At 41.3% G+C, this 20,557-nt stretch overlaps 1 protein-coding gene across 11 annotated transcripts in view; it reads right to left on the reverse strand.

Annotated features, from left to right (window-relative positions):
- DLG1 (discs large MAGUK scaffold protein 1) overlaps positions 1 to 20,557 on the reverse strand; it is a 149,013-nt gene that overhangs the window by 58,436 nt on the left and 70,020 nt on the right. Inside the window, exon 1 of one of the 11 annotated variants that reach the window (XM_074297794.1) lies at positions 13,593 to 13,841. The exons of the other annotated variants lie outside the window; for them this stretch is intronic. Within the exon in view, the coding sequence (XP_074153895.1) occupies positions 13,593 to 13,826 (234 nt within the window). The 5' untranslated portion in view covers positions 13,827 to 13,841. Of the gene's footprint in view, positions 1 to 13,592; positions 13,842 to 20,557 lie in introns of those variants that run through there. 11 annotated transcript variants of the gene reach the window in all.

Genomic DNA, 20,557 nt, shown 5'->3' on the forward strand with positions numbered 1-20,557 from the left:
ACATGGGTTTATTCCCTTCCCTTTCTCCATCCAAAAAATGTCCTAAAAGCTACCGAACTCTGCATGTCCTTTGACCCAACAGTGTCATTATTGGGTCTGTATCCCAAGGATATTATAAGGAGGAAAGGGACCCAGGTGTGCAAAAATGTTTGTGGCAGCAAGAAACTGGAAACTGAGTGAACGCCCCTCATGAATCAGGTCATGGAATATTGTTGTTCTATAAAAAATGATGAACCAAGATGATTACAGAAAGACCTGGAAAGATTTACCCGAACTGATCTGAGTGAAACAAGCAGAACCAAGAACACACTGTACACAGTAACAAGTTTGTGCGATGATCGACTTTGAAAGGCTTGGTTCTTCTCAGCGGCTCGGTGATCCAAAGCAATCCTAATAGATTTTGGATAGAAAACGCCGCCTGAATCCAGACAGAGAACTATGATGAATGAGTGAAACGTGCTGCATTCACTTCTTTTTTCCTATTTGTTTTCTCTCTCTTGGTTTTTCCCTGTTCTAATTTCTCTCTCCCAACACGATGCATAAAGAAATAAAACAATTACAATAAATAAAAGGTTCCCAGGTCCCATAGAAGGGAAGAACTCCTCTCGGGTTTGTGACACTTAAATTACAATCCTCTGACCCTTTTTAGAAGTTCTATTTTAAATTTGCAATACCTTCCTATATTACAGGTGCCACACCAAAACTATGGCTGTTCCACAAGGCTCCCAGAAGCCACTGCTCCATTACTAATCGGCAGAAAAGTCCACAACAAACAACTCAGGAAGCTTCCCTGGGCCATCTGCATCATCTCATTAGCCATCACCTGGTCTCCAAAGGTCGCCCATCCTTCTGTCCTCAGAGCACTGGAAAGAGGTTGGAACCGATTGGATTCTAAGCAGCAGCTTCTAGAACACAACTGAGGGGACTATGAAACTCAAGGAAAAAGGGAAAGAAATAAACACTGTGGTACAAATACTTCTATAATCTTGCTGCATGCAAAACAGACCCAACTGCACAATCCTTGGGCGCATATTGTAACAGGGGATTCGGCAAGAGGACTTTAATGCGGACAAATCCTATCTTTACTCCTTGACTAATAAGCCAATAATGAATATCGCATCATCATACTCGTCCCTTTCCAGCTGCATCTTTTAATAAAGCCATCTCCAAAGATAAAAATCTTGCCCATGTGACTATCCATGGTGACACCATGGAAACATTTAAAGCCGCCTTCAGAGACTTGCTTCCATGACAACAGAGGTTATAATATTAACACAATTGCAAAACAACAACACTGCACATTTAGATAAGTGACAACATACCAAGATTTTTCACATTACAAAATAATAATAACATATCTTTGTCAAATTGTTGCTTTGTCCAAGGTGTATGTGAAAGGGTAAGAGACTTTAAAAATAACAAATAAATAAATGAAAATTTAGTAAACTTAAAAAAAAATTATTTAGCTGCTATTAGCAATTTTCTTTAAAATTTTCTGTTTTGTGTCAAATGTAAAATCATCCAAAAATTCACTAAGATTTTCCAGGAACATGAAAATCCAGTAGCAATGAGGTCTTCTCCCAAGCAGTAACATGCCCCTCTTGGAGTCTCTGAGCCAGCCGGGACATTCATCAGCCTGCTGTGACCATTTCTTTCAAAAATCTGCTCTCACAAAAATCCAGAGGAATCTTATTTCTTAACAGTAATGGCACAATTCCCCTTCCATTTCCCCTCAGTTCCTTCTTTTTCTAATTATTCATCACTGCTTTGAGTTTGAAAGAGTTTGTTCTCTTTCCATACTAGCTCTCTGACCCCTAGGAATGAATACGCCATCTCCAAGGAACAACAGAAGCCAAGAACTTCTTCCTGTTGTTCATTGTTTCCTGACTGACTTCCTGGGGTGGAATGGCAGTCAGGCCTATGTAAAAAGGGGATTTTGAATTTATAAAAAGGGAATGAGTTTGAATCCTTCAGGTAAGCTCTGAATAATATTATTTTCCTCAAGCCTCCTGGTCCTTTCTGGGGCAGCAGAAGTAATTCATTCACCTGAGGCTCTCTGGGGGAACCTCATCAGCACAGGGGCCTGTTGGAACCCCCCCCAAGGCAGATATATTGTCTATAACTGGGGGAGGGTGGTGAAGGGGCACAGGCCTTGAATCTCTGTTTCTTTAACTACCTAGTCATGAGAGGAATTGTCAGGTCCTTTCCACCTGTCTACAACCCCATGACTCCCCACTGATGCCATACCTATAATATCTCGCGTGACTCATTCTGTCAATCAACATTTATTAAGCACCAGGCTCTGTGCTAAGTGCTGGGAAGCCAAATGCCTCTCCCCTTTCCCTAGGTGAGTCTGGGGAAGATCACATACAAAAAGGGGCTGATGAAGAGGGCTCAGAGGAGATTCAATATTGCAGGAGATTTCCAAAGGACGAATTTTTCTGCGCTCAGAAGGCATAGTAAAGTCCAAAGTTCAAAGGTAGGTTGGGGGAAGGGGGCCCAAGGAGACAAGGATGCAAAACCCAACTCATGTGACAGGTGACCTTATCCTTTCCGTCTTTTTGTATTCCATGGGTGGAAGGACACCATTTTGTTTTGATTTTTTTAACATTCTTATATTTCAAATTGTATACCTCTCCCCCCTTCCCTTCCCAAGTCATTAAGCAATCAGATATAGGTTACATGTGTCTAATTATGCAAAACACTTCCATAGTCATTTTGTATAAGACAAATAAAAGGAAAAAAAATGAAAGTAGAAAACAGCCCACTTCAATCTGGAATCACTCACTGGGGGTTCTGGGGGCGGACAGTGGCGAGTCCTTTGGGACGGGCCAGGATCAGTGTCCTGCTGAGAGCAGCTAAGTCATTCCCAAGTCCTTCATCCAACACTACTGCACTCACTGTGTTCCACCTTCTCCTGGTCCTGCTCACTTCCCTCTGCCCCAGCTCATCTCAGGCTTTCCCAGCTTTTCTGCTTGTCCTTCCACAATAAAATTCCATCACAATCACACACCGCAGCTCATTGATAAACATCCTTTTGATTTCCAATTCTTAGCCACCACAAAAAAGAGTCGGGAGGCAATATTTTTGTACAAAGAGGTCCTTTTCTCTTCTTTTGGATCTCTTTGGGATATAAGGCTAGCAGAGGTATTGCTGGATCCAAGTACATGCAGTTTGACAGCCCTCTGGGCACAGTTCCCACTTGCTCTCCATCAGTTCACAACTCCTCGAATGGTGCACTAGAGTCCTAGTTTGCCCACATCCAACACTTGCCTTTTTTGCCTGAGTGGACACCGATGGGAATGGGGTGGCAGTACACCACTTTAACAATCCCAAGCTGCACTCACACACGTACGCTTTAAAAAGCACATCATTCTGGTCTAGCTGAACCCCAACTCAGGAGTTCAAGGTGGCTATTAACTATTTTGTGATTTTCCCCCTCTGGGGTACTATGTGATCAGCATAGCTCAAGCCCAATGAAGGAGCTTCTAAGTGCCTGCTCCATGACCCTGTGCTGAGTGCCACTGGTAAGACCAAGCAAGGCAAAAGCCAGTCTGCTCCCAAGAAGCCACGCGTCCTAAAGGGAGCTAACATAAACCACCCGAAGGCAGACAGAATGTCGAAACTGGAGACCACCAAGAGAGGGAAGGCACTAGCAGGAAAAGCTTCTGGAAAGGCAGCAAGGGGAGTTTTTGCTAGGATTTAGGGGAAGCCAGCTGTGGCATGGAGGACATCCTGAGGAAGGCGGGAGATGCAGGGAAGGAATGGCAGCAGGCTGATGCCACTGGCTCCCAGAGCAGCATGTGAAGTGGAAAGGAGCAGGATGTCAAGAGAAGGGGCAGGTTCCGAAGGGCCCTGGAAGAACTTCTATTATGTAGATGCGAGAGAGAAAGAGATTGAGAGAAATTGAAAGAGAGAGAGTGTGTGCATGCGTGCGTGTGTGTGTAAAAGATATCGATCTTCCTGTTAAAGAAGCATGGACAACCAGGAAGAAAACTTCTGCATTTTGTATTACCATGTTAGATATAAAAATAGAGATTCAAGGTTTTTAAAATCTCAAGAAAGGAGTAAGAACATGAAATTAGAAAGCAGCAATTAGTTCTATCAAGAGACGCAGCCATAAATTTCTCTATCATCATTAGATTGTTTTCTGGTTGTTTTCCAGCTGGGATTAGCTAACCAACAGCTGTTATTAATATGCTACAAGAACTCTAAAGTTTTGCTGCTATGTGTATCAATAGGTCAATCTAAAAAGGACCAATTTTAAAATATTATTATTTTTGGTTAAATGACTTGTTACAAAATTAAACAAAATGAAAACACCAGCTGTGTTTTGCTTTCTGTATATCTGATAATTGTACCAGAATGCTTTCTCTAAGTTTAAATTTTTTTATACTTTCAAAAGATGTTAAAAACATCTAAATCTGTTCATTAATATTTCAAAATTTGTCAAAAGCTATTTGGAATACTTGATCAAAAACAAACTGTGTTTTGCTTTCAAAACAGAAGTTGGGTTTATGATATTGACAAAACATAAACTGATTAATTTTAAGCCACAAGTCAGCAAATAATCTTCCAGAGCTTTCCTCCAAATATATAATCAGTTTAAATTAGTTCAAAAAAAAAAAAAAATGAGAAGAGCTGGGAGTGCAAGAGGCAGCCTTGAAGATGAAAAGCCCTGGCTTAAGCACCTAGATGACACAGAAAGGTAGAGGCAGGAAGCACTAAGTGCCGCCCAATGGCTCTTGACAGCTACAAATTTAAGAGAAAGTACAGATCGATCCGTAAAGGCTGAGGATCTTCACAGGGAACCTAGTACAGTGGAATGAGAAGGAAAAAGTTTCCGATTCCAGATACTAATCAACAGTCAATGACCAAGACAGTTATTTCTACAAAGATTTTTCTGGCAAGAAATAGAGCCTAACTGACAATTTATTAGAATTTTACTTAATTTCTTATCAATGAAAAAAGCCAATCATTCTAAACCTGTGGTAAAGACTCCTCTGGACCTGAGTTGAGAATCCTCTGGACCTTCTAGAAACAATTCACGTGACTTCATCTTAAAGCTTATTTCCTTCACCAGTAAACTGGGAAAGGGGCAGGGGGGGGGGGGGAGAAGGATGTCAAAAGGTCCATTCCACCTTTAGACCTTCTAGAAACAATTCACGTGACTTCATCTTTCCTTCACCAGTAAACTGGGAAAGGGGCGGGGGGGGGGGGGGGGGGGGGGGAGGAGAAGGATGTCAAAAGGTCCATTCCACCTTTAAATCCTGTGATTCTGTAACTGTCTCATGCAGAGCAAGAAATGGGGCTGTAACACGTATTTGCTAGTCTCCAATTTTGGAACCTCATTTGCCAACTGGTGCATTTCATGTGAATGCTCTAACTCCAAAGATGCTCCATAGTTTGGGACAAAGGGACCAAGAAGCCACCAGCTGAGGATCCTGGCACCGAGTCCCATCATTTGGAGTACTTTCACGAATCTGAGCTAGAAGCTTACTATGATCACTGAATAAAGCTTTGTTTTGCAGCTTTCATACCTGAAGAAGGGAGAACAAAATGAAGGTTTTTTTTTTTTTCTTTTCAAGGAAAAAAATGTGCATTTGTTTGTGGATAGCCGAAAATCTTTTCCCTTTAGTCAACTCTTGAAACCCAAGAATATAGATAATAAAAGATTCAAACCCAGCATTTGAAGTTGCTCAATTTGCTTATGCACCGATGGGCTGCGTTTCTCACCCATCTAAAATGCGCCCTCAAACTTCGACCTGCTTTTTCCTGTACTTTACACAGGGCTTGAGACCTCTGGATTTCAAATCTCACACTCAGCACATAAAAAGGTATGATCGCCATTCCCCACAGGGCCTCCTAGGTGGGAGCCCAGGTAGAGAAGCAGAAGCAAGAAGTCTATTCCCTCCCCTGCCCCTGGTAGGAGGTCCTAAGTTCAGTGCTGTTGGAACAAGTGGCAGAATGGGTATGAAGGGGAGGCCCAGGCAGAGGTTGAGGACATTAGGATTTATCCTTTTGGCCTCCTCACTACCTTGGAAGGAAGAGGCCCTGAGACCTGGCCACGATCTGCTGGGGGCCGGGCTTCCCCCTCTGCTCCAGGAAGGCCCCGGATGCCCAGGTGTGGGGCAGCTTCTCCCTCCACTTAAGAACTGCAAAGGTCTCACCCAGGGGGAAAAATTCCCAAGTAAACTCGGGCTCCAACTTTGAGACCTTCAAGTGACTTTGCACATTCATGTCCAAATGGTTCCCAGGCGGCTCTGCACAGTCCGAGAAAATGTTTGTGTCGCTGTTTACTGAAAGTTTGTCAAACTCCACGGGGACGCGAATGTCCAGAATTAGGTTACAGTCTGACGTCTACACAGGGAAATCACAATCCTAAGTTTCAAAATGAAAATAGAGATGATCTCCTTGAAATGGCATCACAACTGACACAAAATAAGCTAAGTTTAGAAGCTGGCACACTCAATGAATAAAACACTGACAAAGAGAAGAAGGCTTTAACTTAAGAACACAAAATGGAATTATCAAATGAAAAATCAGAAGTTTACTTTTTAATTACTCAATTTTTGTAAGAAATTCTAAAGAATTCTAAACAGCAGTGCTGGGAAGCAGTACTCCGATTTTCTGCACATGAGACTTTTATTGAATATATTGATCACATCACCTCCACAAAACTGGCCAAGATAGTTAACCATGAACTTCTCATCAAAGAGAACACAAAATGCCCCCCGTAAAGCTGACTCCGTCCAACTGCTCTCACTTAGCCATTACATAGAGCTTTGGCTCTTCATGGAATGTTTCATCTCATCTTCAGAACAACTCTGGGAGGGAGGGGCCATTATTATTATTCCTATTTTACAAACAAGAGCTCGGGGCAAAGAGGTTCAATAACTTGGACAAGGGTCACAAGGCTTGTTTTGTTCTGTGTCTGAAGATTCCACCCGGGGGTCTTCCTGATTCCGGGTCCCACTTTCTCACACCCTTAATCACTTAAGCTAGGCTGATACAGCCTAGAATAAATATCAAGAGCCAGAAAAGCCCTAGCTGAGTGCTCCCTGTAAAGATGTAGCTCACCCAGGTGCTCCCCTTTTTTTTCCACTCACATGCCTCTGACCCGCACAAGCTCCATGAGCAGCACCAGAACCTGTTTGCTCAGGAGAGATTCTGAGACCCAGAGGCAAGCCGGCCCTCTCTAGGGCCCAGCTTCCCTGTTGGTGATTCCCAAACAACACAGAACCTGACCCCTCTCTCAGGGGGCACAACTGCCCACTGGCCCCAAATCCTTACCCACTCTCAAATTTGGGTCATTCTAGACTTTTGCTGTCCCTCCCCCTTCTCTCTACCCCGGGGCTCAAGTGGCCTTTCTCTGCACCAGTCCATCCTCCATACAAGTTAGCGGCTCAGAAAGTGTTCCTGCCCAATCAAGGCCACGGGCTCCAATACACGATCCTGTTTGGCAAAGAAGGCCCCCTCGAAGTTGACTCCGAACCTCCTTTCCAGGCTCTCTGCTTCTTCCCCCACCATGTCCGACTCCGTAGCATGGCCTTCGGGGAGCATGTGCCCGCTGCTATGTGTGGGGTGTCCCACGTAAAGAAGTTCCTTGAGCATAGGGATTGTTTCACTGGGATTCTTGCATTCCCAGTGTCTGGCCCACGGGAAGACCGGCTCGGAGGGGCAAGGAGAGAGTTCAGGTGGCCTGCCTGAACCCAGCTCCTCCTGCCTTCCTCCTTACCACCTGCCTTTCAACTTCATGGTCCCCCATCCAAGTGACACCAGGTGAGCTTTATTCCCATTACTCTTTCCCTTCTGAGTAGACTGTAGAACTCAATTAGGAAGCTCAACTCCCTTCCAATGGGACGGGTAGCCCCGTCTTCCTGCCTTGCCCATGACCGGAGAGGCCACGCCAGCCTCCAGTCCCTCAGGCTGGACTCCTCACTCTCCCCCTGCAGATCCAGTGCAGGCCCATCCACGGCTGGCTCATTTCTTCTAGGCCCCCTTTTCCCAATATAGCCCTGGACTACCAGAACAGCCACTGCCTCTCCAAGTCTCTCCCCATGGCAGTTATCCTCCCCTCAGTCGCCAAAGTGGTTTTCCTCAAGTGGAAGACTAATCCATAAACTCCTTCCCCCTCCAGGAGAAATACGAAGCGTCGCTTCACACATGTCCCCCTCCACCTTTTCCCCAACGGGCCCTTTTCATGCCAGAGACCCTGACCTCTTGGCTGTCCCACCACCAAGACCCCCTTTCTCATCTCTGACCATCGCCCGTCCCGGACATGCTCTCCCTCCTCTGCTCTAACTACTGATCTCTGACTTCCTGGAAGTCTTGACTAAAACTGTAGCTTCCGCAGGAAGTCTTCCCCAAACCTTAATTCCAGGAGCTTCTCTTTGTATGCAGCCCTCACCACGGGCCACCCAGGGAAACATCTTGTGAAAATTCACAGGCTGGAGCAAATCCACAGCCGCCCCATTTCAGAGATTCGTGTATGATCTGTGCCCACAGGTACAAGGGACCTCTTCTTGGGGAGAGCCCTTCTGATCTACGCACACACCTCAGGCAGTACGGGGGAGCCTTTATCCTCTCTTTAAAACACCGCCACCAACACCAAAGTTCATTATTGAAGTTAGATGTTAAAATTCAGTTAAGACATTTAGTTCCCCCCCCCCCGCCCCCCTGATACCTGTCCATCCGGGTCACTGAACTTCAGGCTAAGAATTCCTGGTTTAAAGAACTGCTCTGCTCTAGTCAGCACAAACAATGAGCGCAATGTGAGCTCTGCTATCAAACTAGCTGGACCTCGGACCTTCATTATTGAGGACACTTCTAGAAAGGGCTTTTGTTTATGTGGGTTCTGTCTATTGATGTAGATCTTGCAGACCCTCTGAAAGGTTTCCAGAACCCCCAGGGGTCCTCCAGTCCCACTTTGAGAACCACAGCTCTGGGCTTTTCAGTCAATTATGACAGAAAACGCTTGCCTTGCTGTCAAATCTTCCTAAACCCTACTTATTTCCTTTCTCACACATATTTATCATATATATTTTTTTCAAATATGCCTTCAATGAGAACATAAATTAGTCCCATGAAAATTTAATAGGAAAACAGGAAGATTTCCTATCTATACTATCTCTCGGTCAACATTTTTGCTAACAATAAGCTCACCAAGTTTTATTCTCACACTTCTAGCCCCCTCAGCATCCTGAAGAGTGTGGCCCCCCACTTCCACCCCCTGCAAGCCTTGTCTGGGCATGTATTGGTGTTCCAGCTGCACCTCCCTTTTGGAAGCACCAATTTTAGATCTGTGAAGACTTCTGGAAGCAAAGCTTTTTCTCCGTCAGTGACTGATGGCTAGAGTCCATTTGTGGTGGCTCGATAGCTACCGATGGAGGGCAGGGCTTTTCCCGTCCTTGCCTCCATGCTCCTCGGCCCCCATTTTGCTGACTCCAGTCCCTCCCCAGGCTCGTCGTCTCTGCTGCCTATTGCTCTTCCATTCATTGACGTCTCACCCCAAACTCCAGAAGGCCAGCCCCCTTCTCCATTGGGTGCTTCCTACGGGGTCCTTCATGGTACATGTGCAAGGGCCCACAGGAGGCAACTTTCATTTCCCTCGCAGTTCAGGGTCAGACTTTTCCAACCTCACAACCAGGCCTAAGCTATTGTGTCTCCTCCTGGTACTCACTCGCCTCTGCCCCCTGGATCTTCTCAACCTGGAATATCTGCCCTCTGGATTGCCTCTTTCTGCCATGGTTGAGGTCTCCCTGGGGCCTCCATTCTGTGGAGAGCTCAGGCCAGCCACCTTTACTCCCTTCCCAGATGTACTCCTGACTTTCTGGACTTCCACCCTCATGACTCCCCTTTCACTCCTCAGGTTCCTTTTGCATACTGTAGATGCTTCTGCTTCGACAAAACTATCTGTTTTTAAAGGGTGTTAAGGGTTTAATTTTGCCCTAAAATTTTACCTTTCCTTCCCACTCTCCACTTTCTAAATGAATTTTTTTTTAAGCTTTTAAGAAAACCGCCAAGAACCAGCAAAATAAATTCTTACACTGACCTTTCCAAAAAGGAGAGTCTTATTCTACATTTTAATTCTACTACCCATCTGGCAGAAGTTGGTCAGTGTGATTCATTCTCAGACCAATGAATTCAAGTTATATCATCAGTAATACAAACATGCAATGGCTGATCAAAGGCATCCTAAAAACTGGAGGGAGAGAGAAAGGTCTTAGATATAAAATATCAAATGCACAAAAGCTACAAAGATAAGAAAACTACCCCGTTCCCAAGATGAGCTAGAAGCAATCACAAAGAATTTGTGACCACCTGAACATGGCGAAGCGAGTTTCTCATGTGGTAGAGAGTATGCTCCCTAAGGGGGAAATTAAATCGATTCCTCCAATGCAGAGGGTTTCAATTAGGAAAGAGAGATCAGTGCAGAAGTTCCAGAAAATTGCAAGAGATGTCCATTCACAGACCACTCTTTGGGGGAAATGGCGATAATTTATAATGACCCAAAGTAGATCTACTCAGAAAAGCAACAGGCAACTTCACCCTCGTGGAGCCAATCAAGCCCGCGTCTGCCACACAGTAACCAACTCTCCCGCTGCCTTCTCTCTCTGAAGGAGACCCTCTTTTGTTTTGGTATTTTTAGTCCTCTAATGGATCACTGATCTCAACAGTGACGGAACCCTTGTAACCCAGGAGCCAGAAGGCCGCCCAGCCTTCTTACCCGTTGGCTCTCTGCGTCTAACAGCATGGGCCCATGCACACAGGTCTCTCGTAGGAGCTTGATCAGCTCCTTAGAAATCCATTAAAAGAGACTATTCCTATGATCATGCCCAACTGCGGGCAGTGAAAGAGCAGTGGGCAAGGTGTGTGTCTCCTACTGGGCGGGAACCAGGAAGCATCTGTACACACTCACTCGTGTGCACACACACATGCACTCACACATAGATGCACACACACTCCCACAAAGCTTTCCAGAGCACCCAAGGGGCTGACCTAACCAAGTAGTCTGGGTTGTAGCCATTGAGCATTTAACTAAGTCGAGGGCAGAAAGACTATCTGAAATTGGAGGAGAGCGGACATCTTGGCTTAAGGCAATACACATCAATACAACAGGGGAACAACTGGAAATAGGAAATGACTTCCCCAAACCAAAAGCTTGAGCGTGTCCCACTCGAGGCGAGAAGTGGAGACCCACGACTCCCAGAGTACAGGGCTTGGCAAGGCCACTGTTAAGGCTTCATCTTTAATGTCTCCTCTGATGTTCTGAGGTCATTAAAGAGAGCCCACCATTACTGTCACCAAATATGTTTTATTCAACTAGTTTCTCTATTTAATCTTTCCTCTGGGAGGCTCAGATGGTGGATGGAAGGACCAGAACAGTGACCGGAGCAAGGAAGCTGGCCCCAACAGGAAAGCGTCTACCAAACCGGTCGGGTCCTTTGTACCATGAGGCAGTAAGTTCCTGAAGTCCGGCTCTTTGCCACTGACCAGGAGAGCTACAGCGGCCTGTCTCCACCTATTCTCTCGGATCTTTACAAGTTCTTGATGAGATAAGGAACAAGCCTTTGACATTTCTAGACCTAAGACTCTTTTTTAAAGGAGACAAAATTTTAAGGAAAAGTCTAAAGAATTTACACCCCCAACCCTTAAAGACATCTATCTAAAGAGAAGACTCAAAACTGAAACTGCTCTGTCACAGTTAGTGACAATCCAAGTCTAGATAAAATCTTGATTAGCATTTTAGGAGAACAAGAAAAAAAATCAACAATCGCTTGGGCTTGGGACTCATTTCCTAAGTTACCTCAACTAACTTTTTCAAAGAAAGTACCTTAGCTTTAAACCAATGAGTTCAATTAAATCATTCTAAGGAACATTGCGCCTTTCAATTTTTATAAGTACAACACAATATTAATTAGGCAACAAGAATGAAAGTGAGATTTGTAGGTTAGCACAAATCCCCATTAAACATTTTTGTAAGGGCTAATCTAATGTTAATATAGAATAACCAAATGCCAAGCCTACATATGAGCCATCTTTACATTTCACTCTTCCCTCTATAAGATCCTTAGAAACAAAATCTAGTGACTAAAAATATAAAGTCTAATGAAACTTAATACAAGTTACTTGATAGATGATACTTAAGAGATTATTTATTGTAAAAGTAGGATTTTATAAGGCATTTAATTAATATAAATAAAGGGGGAAATATTATTTCTGACTTCAAAAGGAAAAACTGGGATAAAAGAAGGAATAATGGAAAGAAATATCATGGGGAAACTAGGTGGCTCAGTGGATGGCACACTGGCCCTGGAATCAGGATTTGAGTTCAAATCCACCTTAGATACTTCCAGTCACTTAACCCTGTCTGCCTCCAAAGCAAAAAACAAACAAATGACCTATCACTTAAGAAAGTTTATAATAGACAATAAGTTTATAAAACTTACTTGTAGGTTTTATTTATAAAAGACAATAAGTAGCACTAAGATACCTAAACTAGAAAGAAACTGATGAATTATAAACTATTTATTTTGTTGCTCCTGTTTAAATAGTTAATAAGACTTAAGGGTTCTTGGCCTTAAATAACAAGATATAGTTGTACCGAACAAATTATATGCAGAGACAGATCCTTCTTCATTCAAAAAATAACCACCTGATTCACAGTTTTTATATTTAGTATTTAAAAAACAAAACCCTAAACTAGATATTTTTAATACTTTTGCTGCTTCAATTCTGATGGAGTATAGAAATCACTTTGTACGTCATTCCCCTGGATCACTGACTTTTAATATTTTCTCTCTGCCTCTTCATGTAGAGCTTTAATGCTGACGTTCACTACCCCCAGTTTAAATCACAATTTCTGTACTGACAGAAAAATATGGAATGACAGAAAATTACAGTGTAATAGATTTACTCACTGCAAACAAATTTAGAAGCTAAGAACAAACCTGACAAAATGAAGCCACATGAACAATACCTTAAGATTTCCCCCATTTCTGTGTTGATAGCACACACTTCCTTACAAAATATGTTTAATATTCAGTTCAAAATTTCAGAGCTGGAAAACAACCAGTGAGGTCTCAGGCAACCTTATCTATGAATTTTGCAATTTCCTATTCCTGTAAGAAAATGATCTTTCTATGGTTATCAATCCCTTCAAAAGAGGAATGGCAAATTAGTATTAATCTGTTAGACTATTCAATATGTTGTATAATCACCATATTTACTGGACAGAAAAAGCTAACCTGATCAACAATTTTCAGCTTTGCTGATTTACACACTGACGCATACATCGATGTCACGGCATTTCTGAGCTGTCATTCAAAAGCATCTCAGGACCGACTGCTGGGTCTGTTGTTGTTGTCTTTTTTAATTACATAAGGCGAGGAGAGGTTTCTGTTCCCCACTCGGCATTAAGCCCTACATTCCCCAGCCTGGAAGCACATCAATCTCTCGGAGTTCAAATTATGTAACATAAACAAGGAATCTAACGTTCCACCCCATCTCCCCGAACGGGAAGAAGCCGTGCAAAGCCAGGGCCCGATCCTCCGAGTCCACAACCATTCCAACAAGTGACGACGGATTACCTGGGTGGAGCTGGCAGCCACCGAGATGCAGTCAATAAAGCTGTGTCTGCGAGTGAAGAATGCCACGATCTGCTGCCAGCGGGAAGGGCTGGGCTCCGGCTGCAGCTCGTCGCTCGAGCCCTTCTGGGCCCAGGGCTTCTGCTTGGGGCCTGCCGAGCTGTGGCTGGAGCCGGGGTTGCCTCCCCGACTGGCACGAGAGTACAGAAGCGTGTTGTTTCCGAAAATGTAATTCATCTCTGCAGCCCTGCAGGTGGTTGCCAGGCAGTCTGATTCCTCCAGCAGCTGCTCAGTGCTGAGTGATCAGAGGCAACTGCAGAGAGAATTACAGCAGCATCGCTCGCAGATCAGGCAAATGAACATCTCCCAAACTGCTCTTCAGTCCTCCTCTAAGTTCAATCCACCCAGCAGCCTGGGTCTTCCCTCTCTACCTGTTACTTGCCGGAAGGCCGGGCTCATTTTCGGAGACAAAGAAGGCAGACTAAGGTGGATTGCTCGTTCCCGATTATCCTCTCCCCGAGGTCTGCAGGGATCAGAAGCTGTTCTTTTGTTAGCTGACAACTAGACAGACTGAAATCCAGGAAGTGAGGTCGACTAGCAGGTACTGAGGGATGTTCTAAGCACTGGACTACCAAGACCCTCTGGGGCTGCCTGATTTAATGCACTGGGTGGAGAAACCGCGGATCACAATTACCAAGTTTCAATCACAGGCATAGTAAAACCCAATGGCATCTCTGCTGCTTACATAAATTATAAACAAACCGAATTTAACAAGGAAATGTTCTCTCTGCAATCCTTCTGACTACTTAAGATACTGCGACCTAAAAAAGCCACTTTGTTATTAATGAACAAATTATTACGTCAGAAATGAGATTTCATTAAAAGTGCTTCCAAATACTGTTTGCTATCTTGCAATGGGAAACAAGAACATAATAAAAGGGGAAAGAGAATATCCATTTTGAATGTAGCACAACCATTTTTTCTGTCATAATAATGTTCCTTCACTCACAATGTTTCAATAATTAAGTTTAAAGGTAAAAATAGTTAATTGGCAAAATTAACACTTCACTTCTGGAACTTTTGAGACATTGAAGAAAAAATATCGTCTATCATGAAATTATACACATCACTATCAACAAATTAAAAATATCCATTTTAACAATATGTGTCAACTTTAGAAAGCATTCAAAACTGATGACAAGTATTCAGAATTCTGCTATCTCCAGAAATTTTAAAAATGGAAGGATGAGGAAAAAAAGGAGGAGGCAGAGATGGAGAAAAAAGGAAGAGAAGGAAAAGAAGGCAGGAGGAAGAACAGTGACAAGCACAAAGAGGAGAAAGATGATGAGACAGGGAAAGCAAGTTGACACCCAAGGAGGTTGTGATCATTTGTGGCTGAGGTGAAGCTCGCCATGTTTGCAGCTCCCAGAAGCCCCAAAGCTAATGGAAACTATAAGCTCTGGTGCTTCTGGGCCTGCCTCTTCCTGGCAAGGAGACTGGGAGGATGAAGCACCGGGGCCCTCTCCAGTTCCTCTGGGCTCCCCCACGAGGCCCTCATTTATCAGACCACAAAGACATCAGACAAGGCAACAAGGCCTGTCTCTAGGCACTCCAACAGCTAAAAGGGGTCACCCAAGGGTCCAGCCTCAAAAGGGGACAGGAAATGTTTCTCCTCCTGGAAAATCACCCAACACTAACAAGCTGTTCAAGACACTGGAAATGGGAAATTAAAATCTGGAGGACTTGAGGAAGCAGGGCCAAAATGATGGATTAAAGGCAGCAACCCATCTGAGCTCGCCAAAGAGCTTTGAAATAGTGCATTGAATCGCATTTTGGAGTAGCAGAGTCAAGGTAAGGACAGGGTGAGACATCTTTCCAGCGAAGACAAGTCCACAGAATCGGACCCAAAAATCTTAAAAACAACTACCATCTCAATAGATGCAGAAAAAGCTTTTGACAAAATACAAATTTCCACAAAAAACAAACAAACAAACCCTAGAGAACACAGGAATCAATAGAGTCTTTCTTAAAATGATAAATACTAACTATTTAAAACCAAAAGCCAACATTATTTGTACTGCAGATAAGCTAGAAGGGTGTGAAGCAAAGATGTCTACTGTCAGCCACTATTATTTAAGATTGTTATTAAAAATGCTGGCTGTAGCAATCACAACAAGAAATTGAAAGAATAAAAATAAGACAATAAAAACAAAACAATAATGCTTGTAAATGATATGATGGTGCACTTAGAAAATCCTAACTAACTAAAAAACAATTAACTTTTGCAAAGTTGCAGGACATAAAATTTTATCACCAACAAAAAACTCAGCAGGAAGAGAAAGAAAAGAGAAATTTAAAATAACTGGAGACATCATAAAATACATGGGGTATAAACCCCAGGGAATATATATGAACACAATCACAATGCACTTTTCACATAAAGACAGATCTAAACAACTGGAGAAATATTAACTGTTCAAAGATAGGCTGAGCTAATATAATAAAAATGACAATTCTACTTTAAATTATTTTATCTACACAGTAGCATACCATATCAAACTACCAAAGAATTATTTTATAGAACTAGAAAATATAACAACTAAACCAGTCCTTTTCAAAACAATCTGAATAAGAAATACAGTGGTGGATCAATGCAATAAGGTTAGATACACAAGACTCAATAGTAAATAAGTATAGTAATCTAATGTTTGATAAACTCAAAGATCCAATCTTTGGGGGCAAGACATCAACCTTCTGATATTCTGTCAAATAGATAAATATTGCTGGGAAACTAAAAAGCAGTCTGGCAGAAATTCTGCACTGACCACATCTCCCACTGTAAACTAAGATGAAATCAAAATGGGCTAATTTAGACAGAGAGGATGATATCATGAGCAAGTTGGGAAGATAAAAAATTTTACCTGTCAGACCTATGGATAAGGAAACAGTTTATGACCAAGAAATTGAGAGGATCACAGGAAATTAAGTGAATAATTTTGATTACATGCAATTTTCAAAAGGCTTTATATAAACAAAACCAAGGCAGCCAAAATTAGTAAATCACAAAACTGTGGGAGAAAATGTACAGCAATTTTCTCTAATAAAAACCTCATTTTCTCAAATATAAAAGGAACTGAGCTAAATTTATAAAAATAAGAGCCATTCCCCAATTGATAAATGGACAAAGAATATGAACAGGCAGTTTTCAAAAGAAGAAATGAAAGCTAGCAATATATCACACAAAAAATCCTCTAAATCACTAATAAGTAGAGAAAGTAACTCTGAGGTACCACTTCACATCTATCAATGGCTAATATGGGGAGGGGAAAGGAAATGACAAATTTGCACTATTAAGGAAGCATAAGCTTAATGAGATGTGTCTCTAGATGTATACATATTATGTCCCCAAGAGAACATATTACAAACACTGGAAAAACAGGGATACAAATTCATGTACTGTTAGTGGAATTGTGGACTGATCCAACTTTTCTGTTTACCCTGTGAACAACCACTACTATGTCTGTATTCTAAAGATGAAAGAAAAAGGATAAGGATAATATATGTAAAAAAGATAATATTAATAACCACTTTTTATGATGACAAAAGAATTGGAAAGTAAGGGGATGTCCATTAATTAGGGAATGACAGAACAAGTTGTGGTATACCATTGTGAAGGAATACTATGATGCTATAAGAAATAACAAGCAGGATGGTTTTAGAAAAACCTGCGAAGACTTAAAGGAACTGATGCAAAGTGAACAGAACCAGGAGAACAGTGTACTCAGTAACTGCAATGGCATAATGATGATCAACTGAGGAAGCCTCAGATACTCTGATCAAAACTGTGGTCCAAGACAATTCAAAAGATATATGATGAAAAATACTTCTCATCTCCAGAGACTGAACTCTAATCCAGAAATGATGGGCTCTAAGTGTAGGTTGAACCTTTTTTTTTTTTTTTTTTTTTTTAACTTTCTTTATTTTGGTGGTAACATGGCTACTAAGGAAATGTTTCACATAATTTTTCTCATGTGTAACTGATATTTTGCTTCTTTTCTCAATGGATAGGGAAGGGATGAGAGGCAGAGAATTTGTAACTCAAATTTAAAAAAAAAAAAAAAAAAAAGTCTCCCAAAATAGCTAACTTTGGTGAAGGTAATGCTAAAAAAAATAAGTGGATAAATAAAAGAAAAAAAAAGTTAAAGTTCTAGGAAACCAAAGATTTAAGGATAGCATACAAATTGGGGGAAACTAAGCTGAAAACTGACACTTAAAAATGTAATGAAGTCAAAAGATCAATATGAGATTTGATTCACACTATATTTGGCTAGAAGGCTTTTTTTTTTTTTTTTTTTTTTTTTTGAAGAAAGGGAGGTTCAGGGGGCAGAAGGATGACAAAAATCACCAGGGCAGATTTCTATGAAAGTAAAAAGACCAGGATCAGAGACTTAGAGCTGAAAAGGGCTTCAAAACAAGCTCATCTAGTAAGACTCTATACAAAAAGGAAAAGACCAAGAAAGGGGTAAGGATTTGCCCCAAATCACAAAAGACTTCTGGTGTGGGGCTACTTCCCCTGCACTCCATTAGCATGTTTCCCCCAGGCTACAGAGGACTAAGAGTAACAACAAGCACTTTCCTTCCTCAGCCTGCCATATTGGCTTTACCTTTAATTCAAGGCAAAAAAGTCACAAACTATTTTCTGTGCAAGACTGACTTAAGAAAAAGTGCAAGTGTGAAATGCTGGAAATGCTTCAGCAATTGAGGACTTCTCCTAGAAGCTTCTTCTAAGGACTCATTCAGGACATGGACATTTATCTTTTCTAAGAATTCTAGGTGAACTTGAGGCTATGTTTTGGAATCATTCTTTTCTGTCTTAAGGGTCCCAGTTCCCAACATCAACAGTCTTCTCTCATGTCAACCTGAGCTGGAAAAATGACTTTAATGGTAATGGGTAGAAAGGAAAAGATGGAGAAATTAGAGTAAGATTGAAGGAGAGATCAGTTGTAAGCAAATCAATCCCTCTCTATAAGAATAGACAAAAATATTTATAATTCCTTTTAAGATGGTAAAGAACAGGAATCTGAGAGAAGTGCCCATCACAGGAGGAATGACTGCACAAGTTCTGGCACACAAATATAACAGAGAACTACTATTCTTTAAAAAACATTGGCGGGGTGGGGATGATTTCAGAGAAATCTAGGGAGACTTGTATAAACTGATGCAGAGGACCAGGAGAACAATAATTCAATGACAATACTGTAAAGACAAACAATGTTGAAAAACTAGAACTCTGAATAAAAGTAAAGACTAACCCCATGACTGCGGAAGACTAATAAGGAAGCACAAGCTAAATGAGATGTGTCTCTGGATGTATACATATTATGTCCGCAAGAGAACATATTACAAACAATTTAAAAAGTGGAACTACAAGAGATAACAATTATATTCTCCAAAATAATATTTAAAGTAATATTTGTAAAGTACTCATCTAGGTGCTATTTAAGTGCTTCTTTTCTTCCCTTATCTCGGAAGCCAGGAAAACGGATTAAAAGTCCTGTTTAACCTATCAGTGAAAATGTCCAGACTACTAAAAAAAATAAGGGGACTTTCCAACCTAGATCTCGGATGTTCTGATCTTATTTAAAAAGTTACTGAACTGCTCATAGTAACTACTAAAACATTAATTCAACTTTACCACACTACTGCTAAACATGTACCTCCAAGTGGCCAAGAGAAAAGGGAAAGAGTAGATATCCTTAACAGTGGCCCTAGAATTCCTTTATGCTCCTAAAATAGAGAACCCCACAAAGCTTTTCTTTATATGGGTTATACCTACCAATATTTAATCATTTAAAATAGCAATGATTAAAATCAATACATATTAGTCTAAGTAATTTATTTTAGGAAAATCATTATTTTCCAAAGCATAAAAAAACCAAGAAAATCAATATTGCTTTTTTTTTTTTTTTTTTTTTTTTAAATAAATTTATGGGGAAGATGGGAAGTGGAGAGAATCTCTTTTAAGATCTGGATTCTCAAAGCTCCTTTTGCATTCAATCTGTTGTGATGGGTTGTTTTAATTAAATTATTTGAAGAAAATCCAGCCCCACAGAGATATAAAATTAGAAAAGTAAGGAGTATATTAATAGACAAATAATATCTCAGTATTATTATTATAAAAATAATTTTCACTTTGCCAACCCCTTGAAAGGATCTTGGGTCCACAGTACACATTGTGAGATCTATTTATTTGCACCAAAACCTAGTATCAACTAAGGAAAAATAATAATGTATGAATCTGCAATTACTTTATTGCAATAAATACAAAACACAAAGCAGAGAAACAAGAAGGCTCGTGTAGACTAATGCTGATGAATAAAGGTAGAATCAATAGCTTAAAGGAAATGATATTTAAAGCCTCCAAATTGTGACCAATTGCAGTGAGGTTGCTGAGAAGCATGGGACAACAGGTGGCGGATTGCAGCTAGGGAAAGACATCATTTCAGAGCTGGCCAACAAGCGGGGTCATTTTATTTTTTTTATATACAAAAAAATTTCTACTTTGACAAAAGGAGAGTCATATTGGAAATGGGGATTTTTTAAAAAGAGCATCAATAACATTTTAAAGAGTACAAGTTATATTCTGATGAGAACTTTCATTAATGCAATGATCAATTAATACTCTAGAGGGTTAAAGTTGAACCATGCTGCCCATCTCCTGCTGGAAAGGTGACAGACTTAAAATTCACAATGAGAGATACATTTTTGGACATGGGCATTGTGGATATCTCTTTTGTTGGAGTATTTCTATATTAGAAGAGTTTTCTTTTCTTTTCCTTTTTTTTTTTTTTTTTGTGGGGGGGGGGGACTATTGTTCAGTGAAGAGGATAGTGAAAATACATTAATTTTTAAAATAAAAAATCCTATAGTTGTGCCACTGTGGAAAACAAATGGGAAATAGGCAAATA

This window comes from Sminthopsis crassicaudata, chromosome 3 (genome assembly GCF_048593235.1).
Source record: "Sminthopsis crassicaudata isolate SCR6 chromosome 3, ASM4859323v1, whole genome shotgun sequence".
Taxonomy (NCBI): Eukaryota; Metazoa; Chordata; class Mammalia; order Dasyuromorphia; family Dasyuridae; genus Sminthopsis; species Sminthopsis crassicaudata.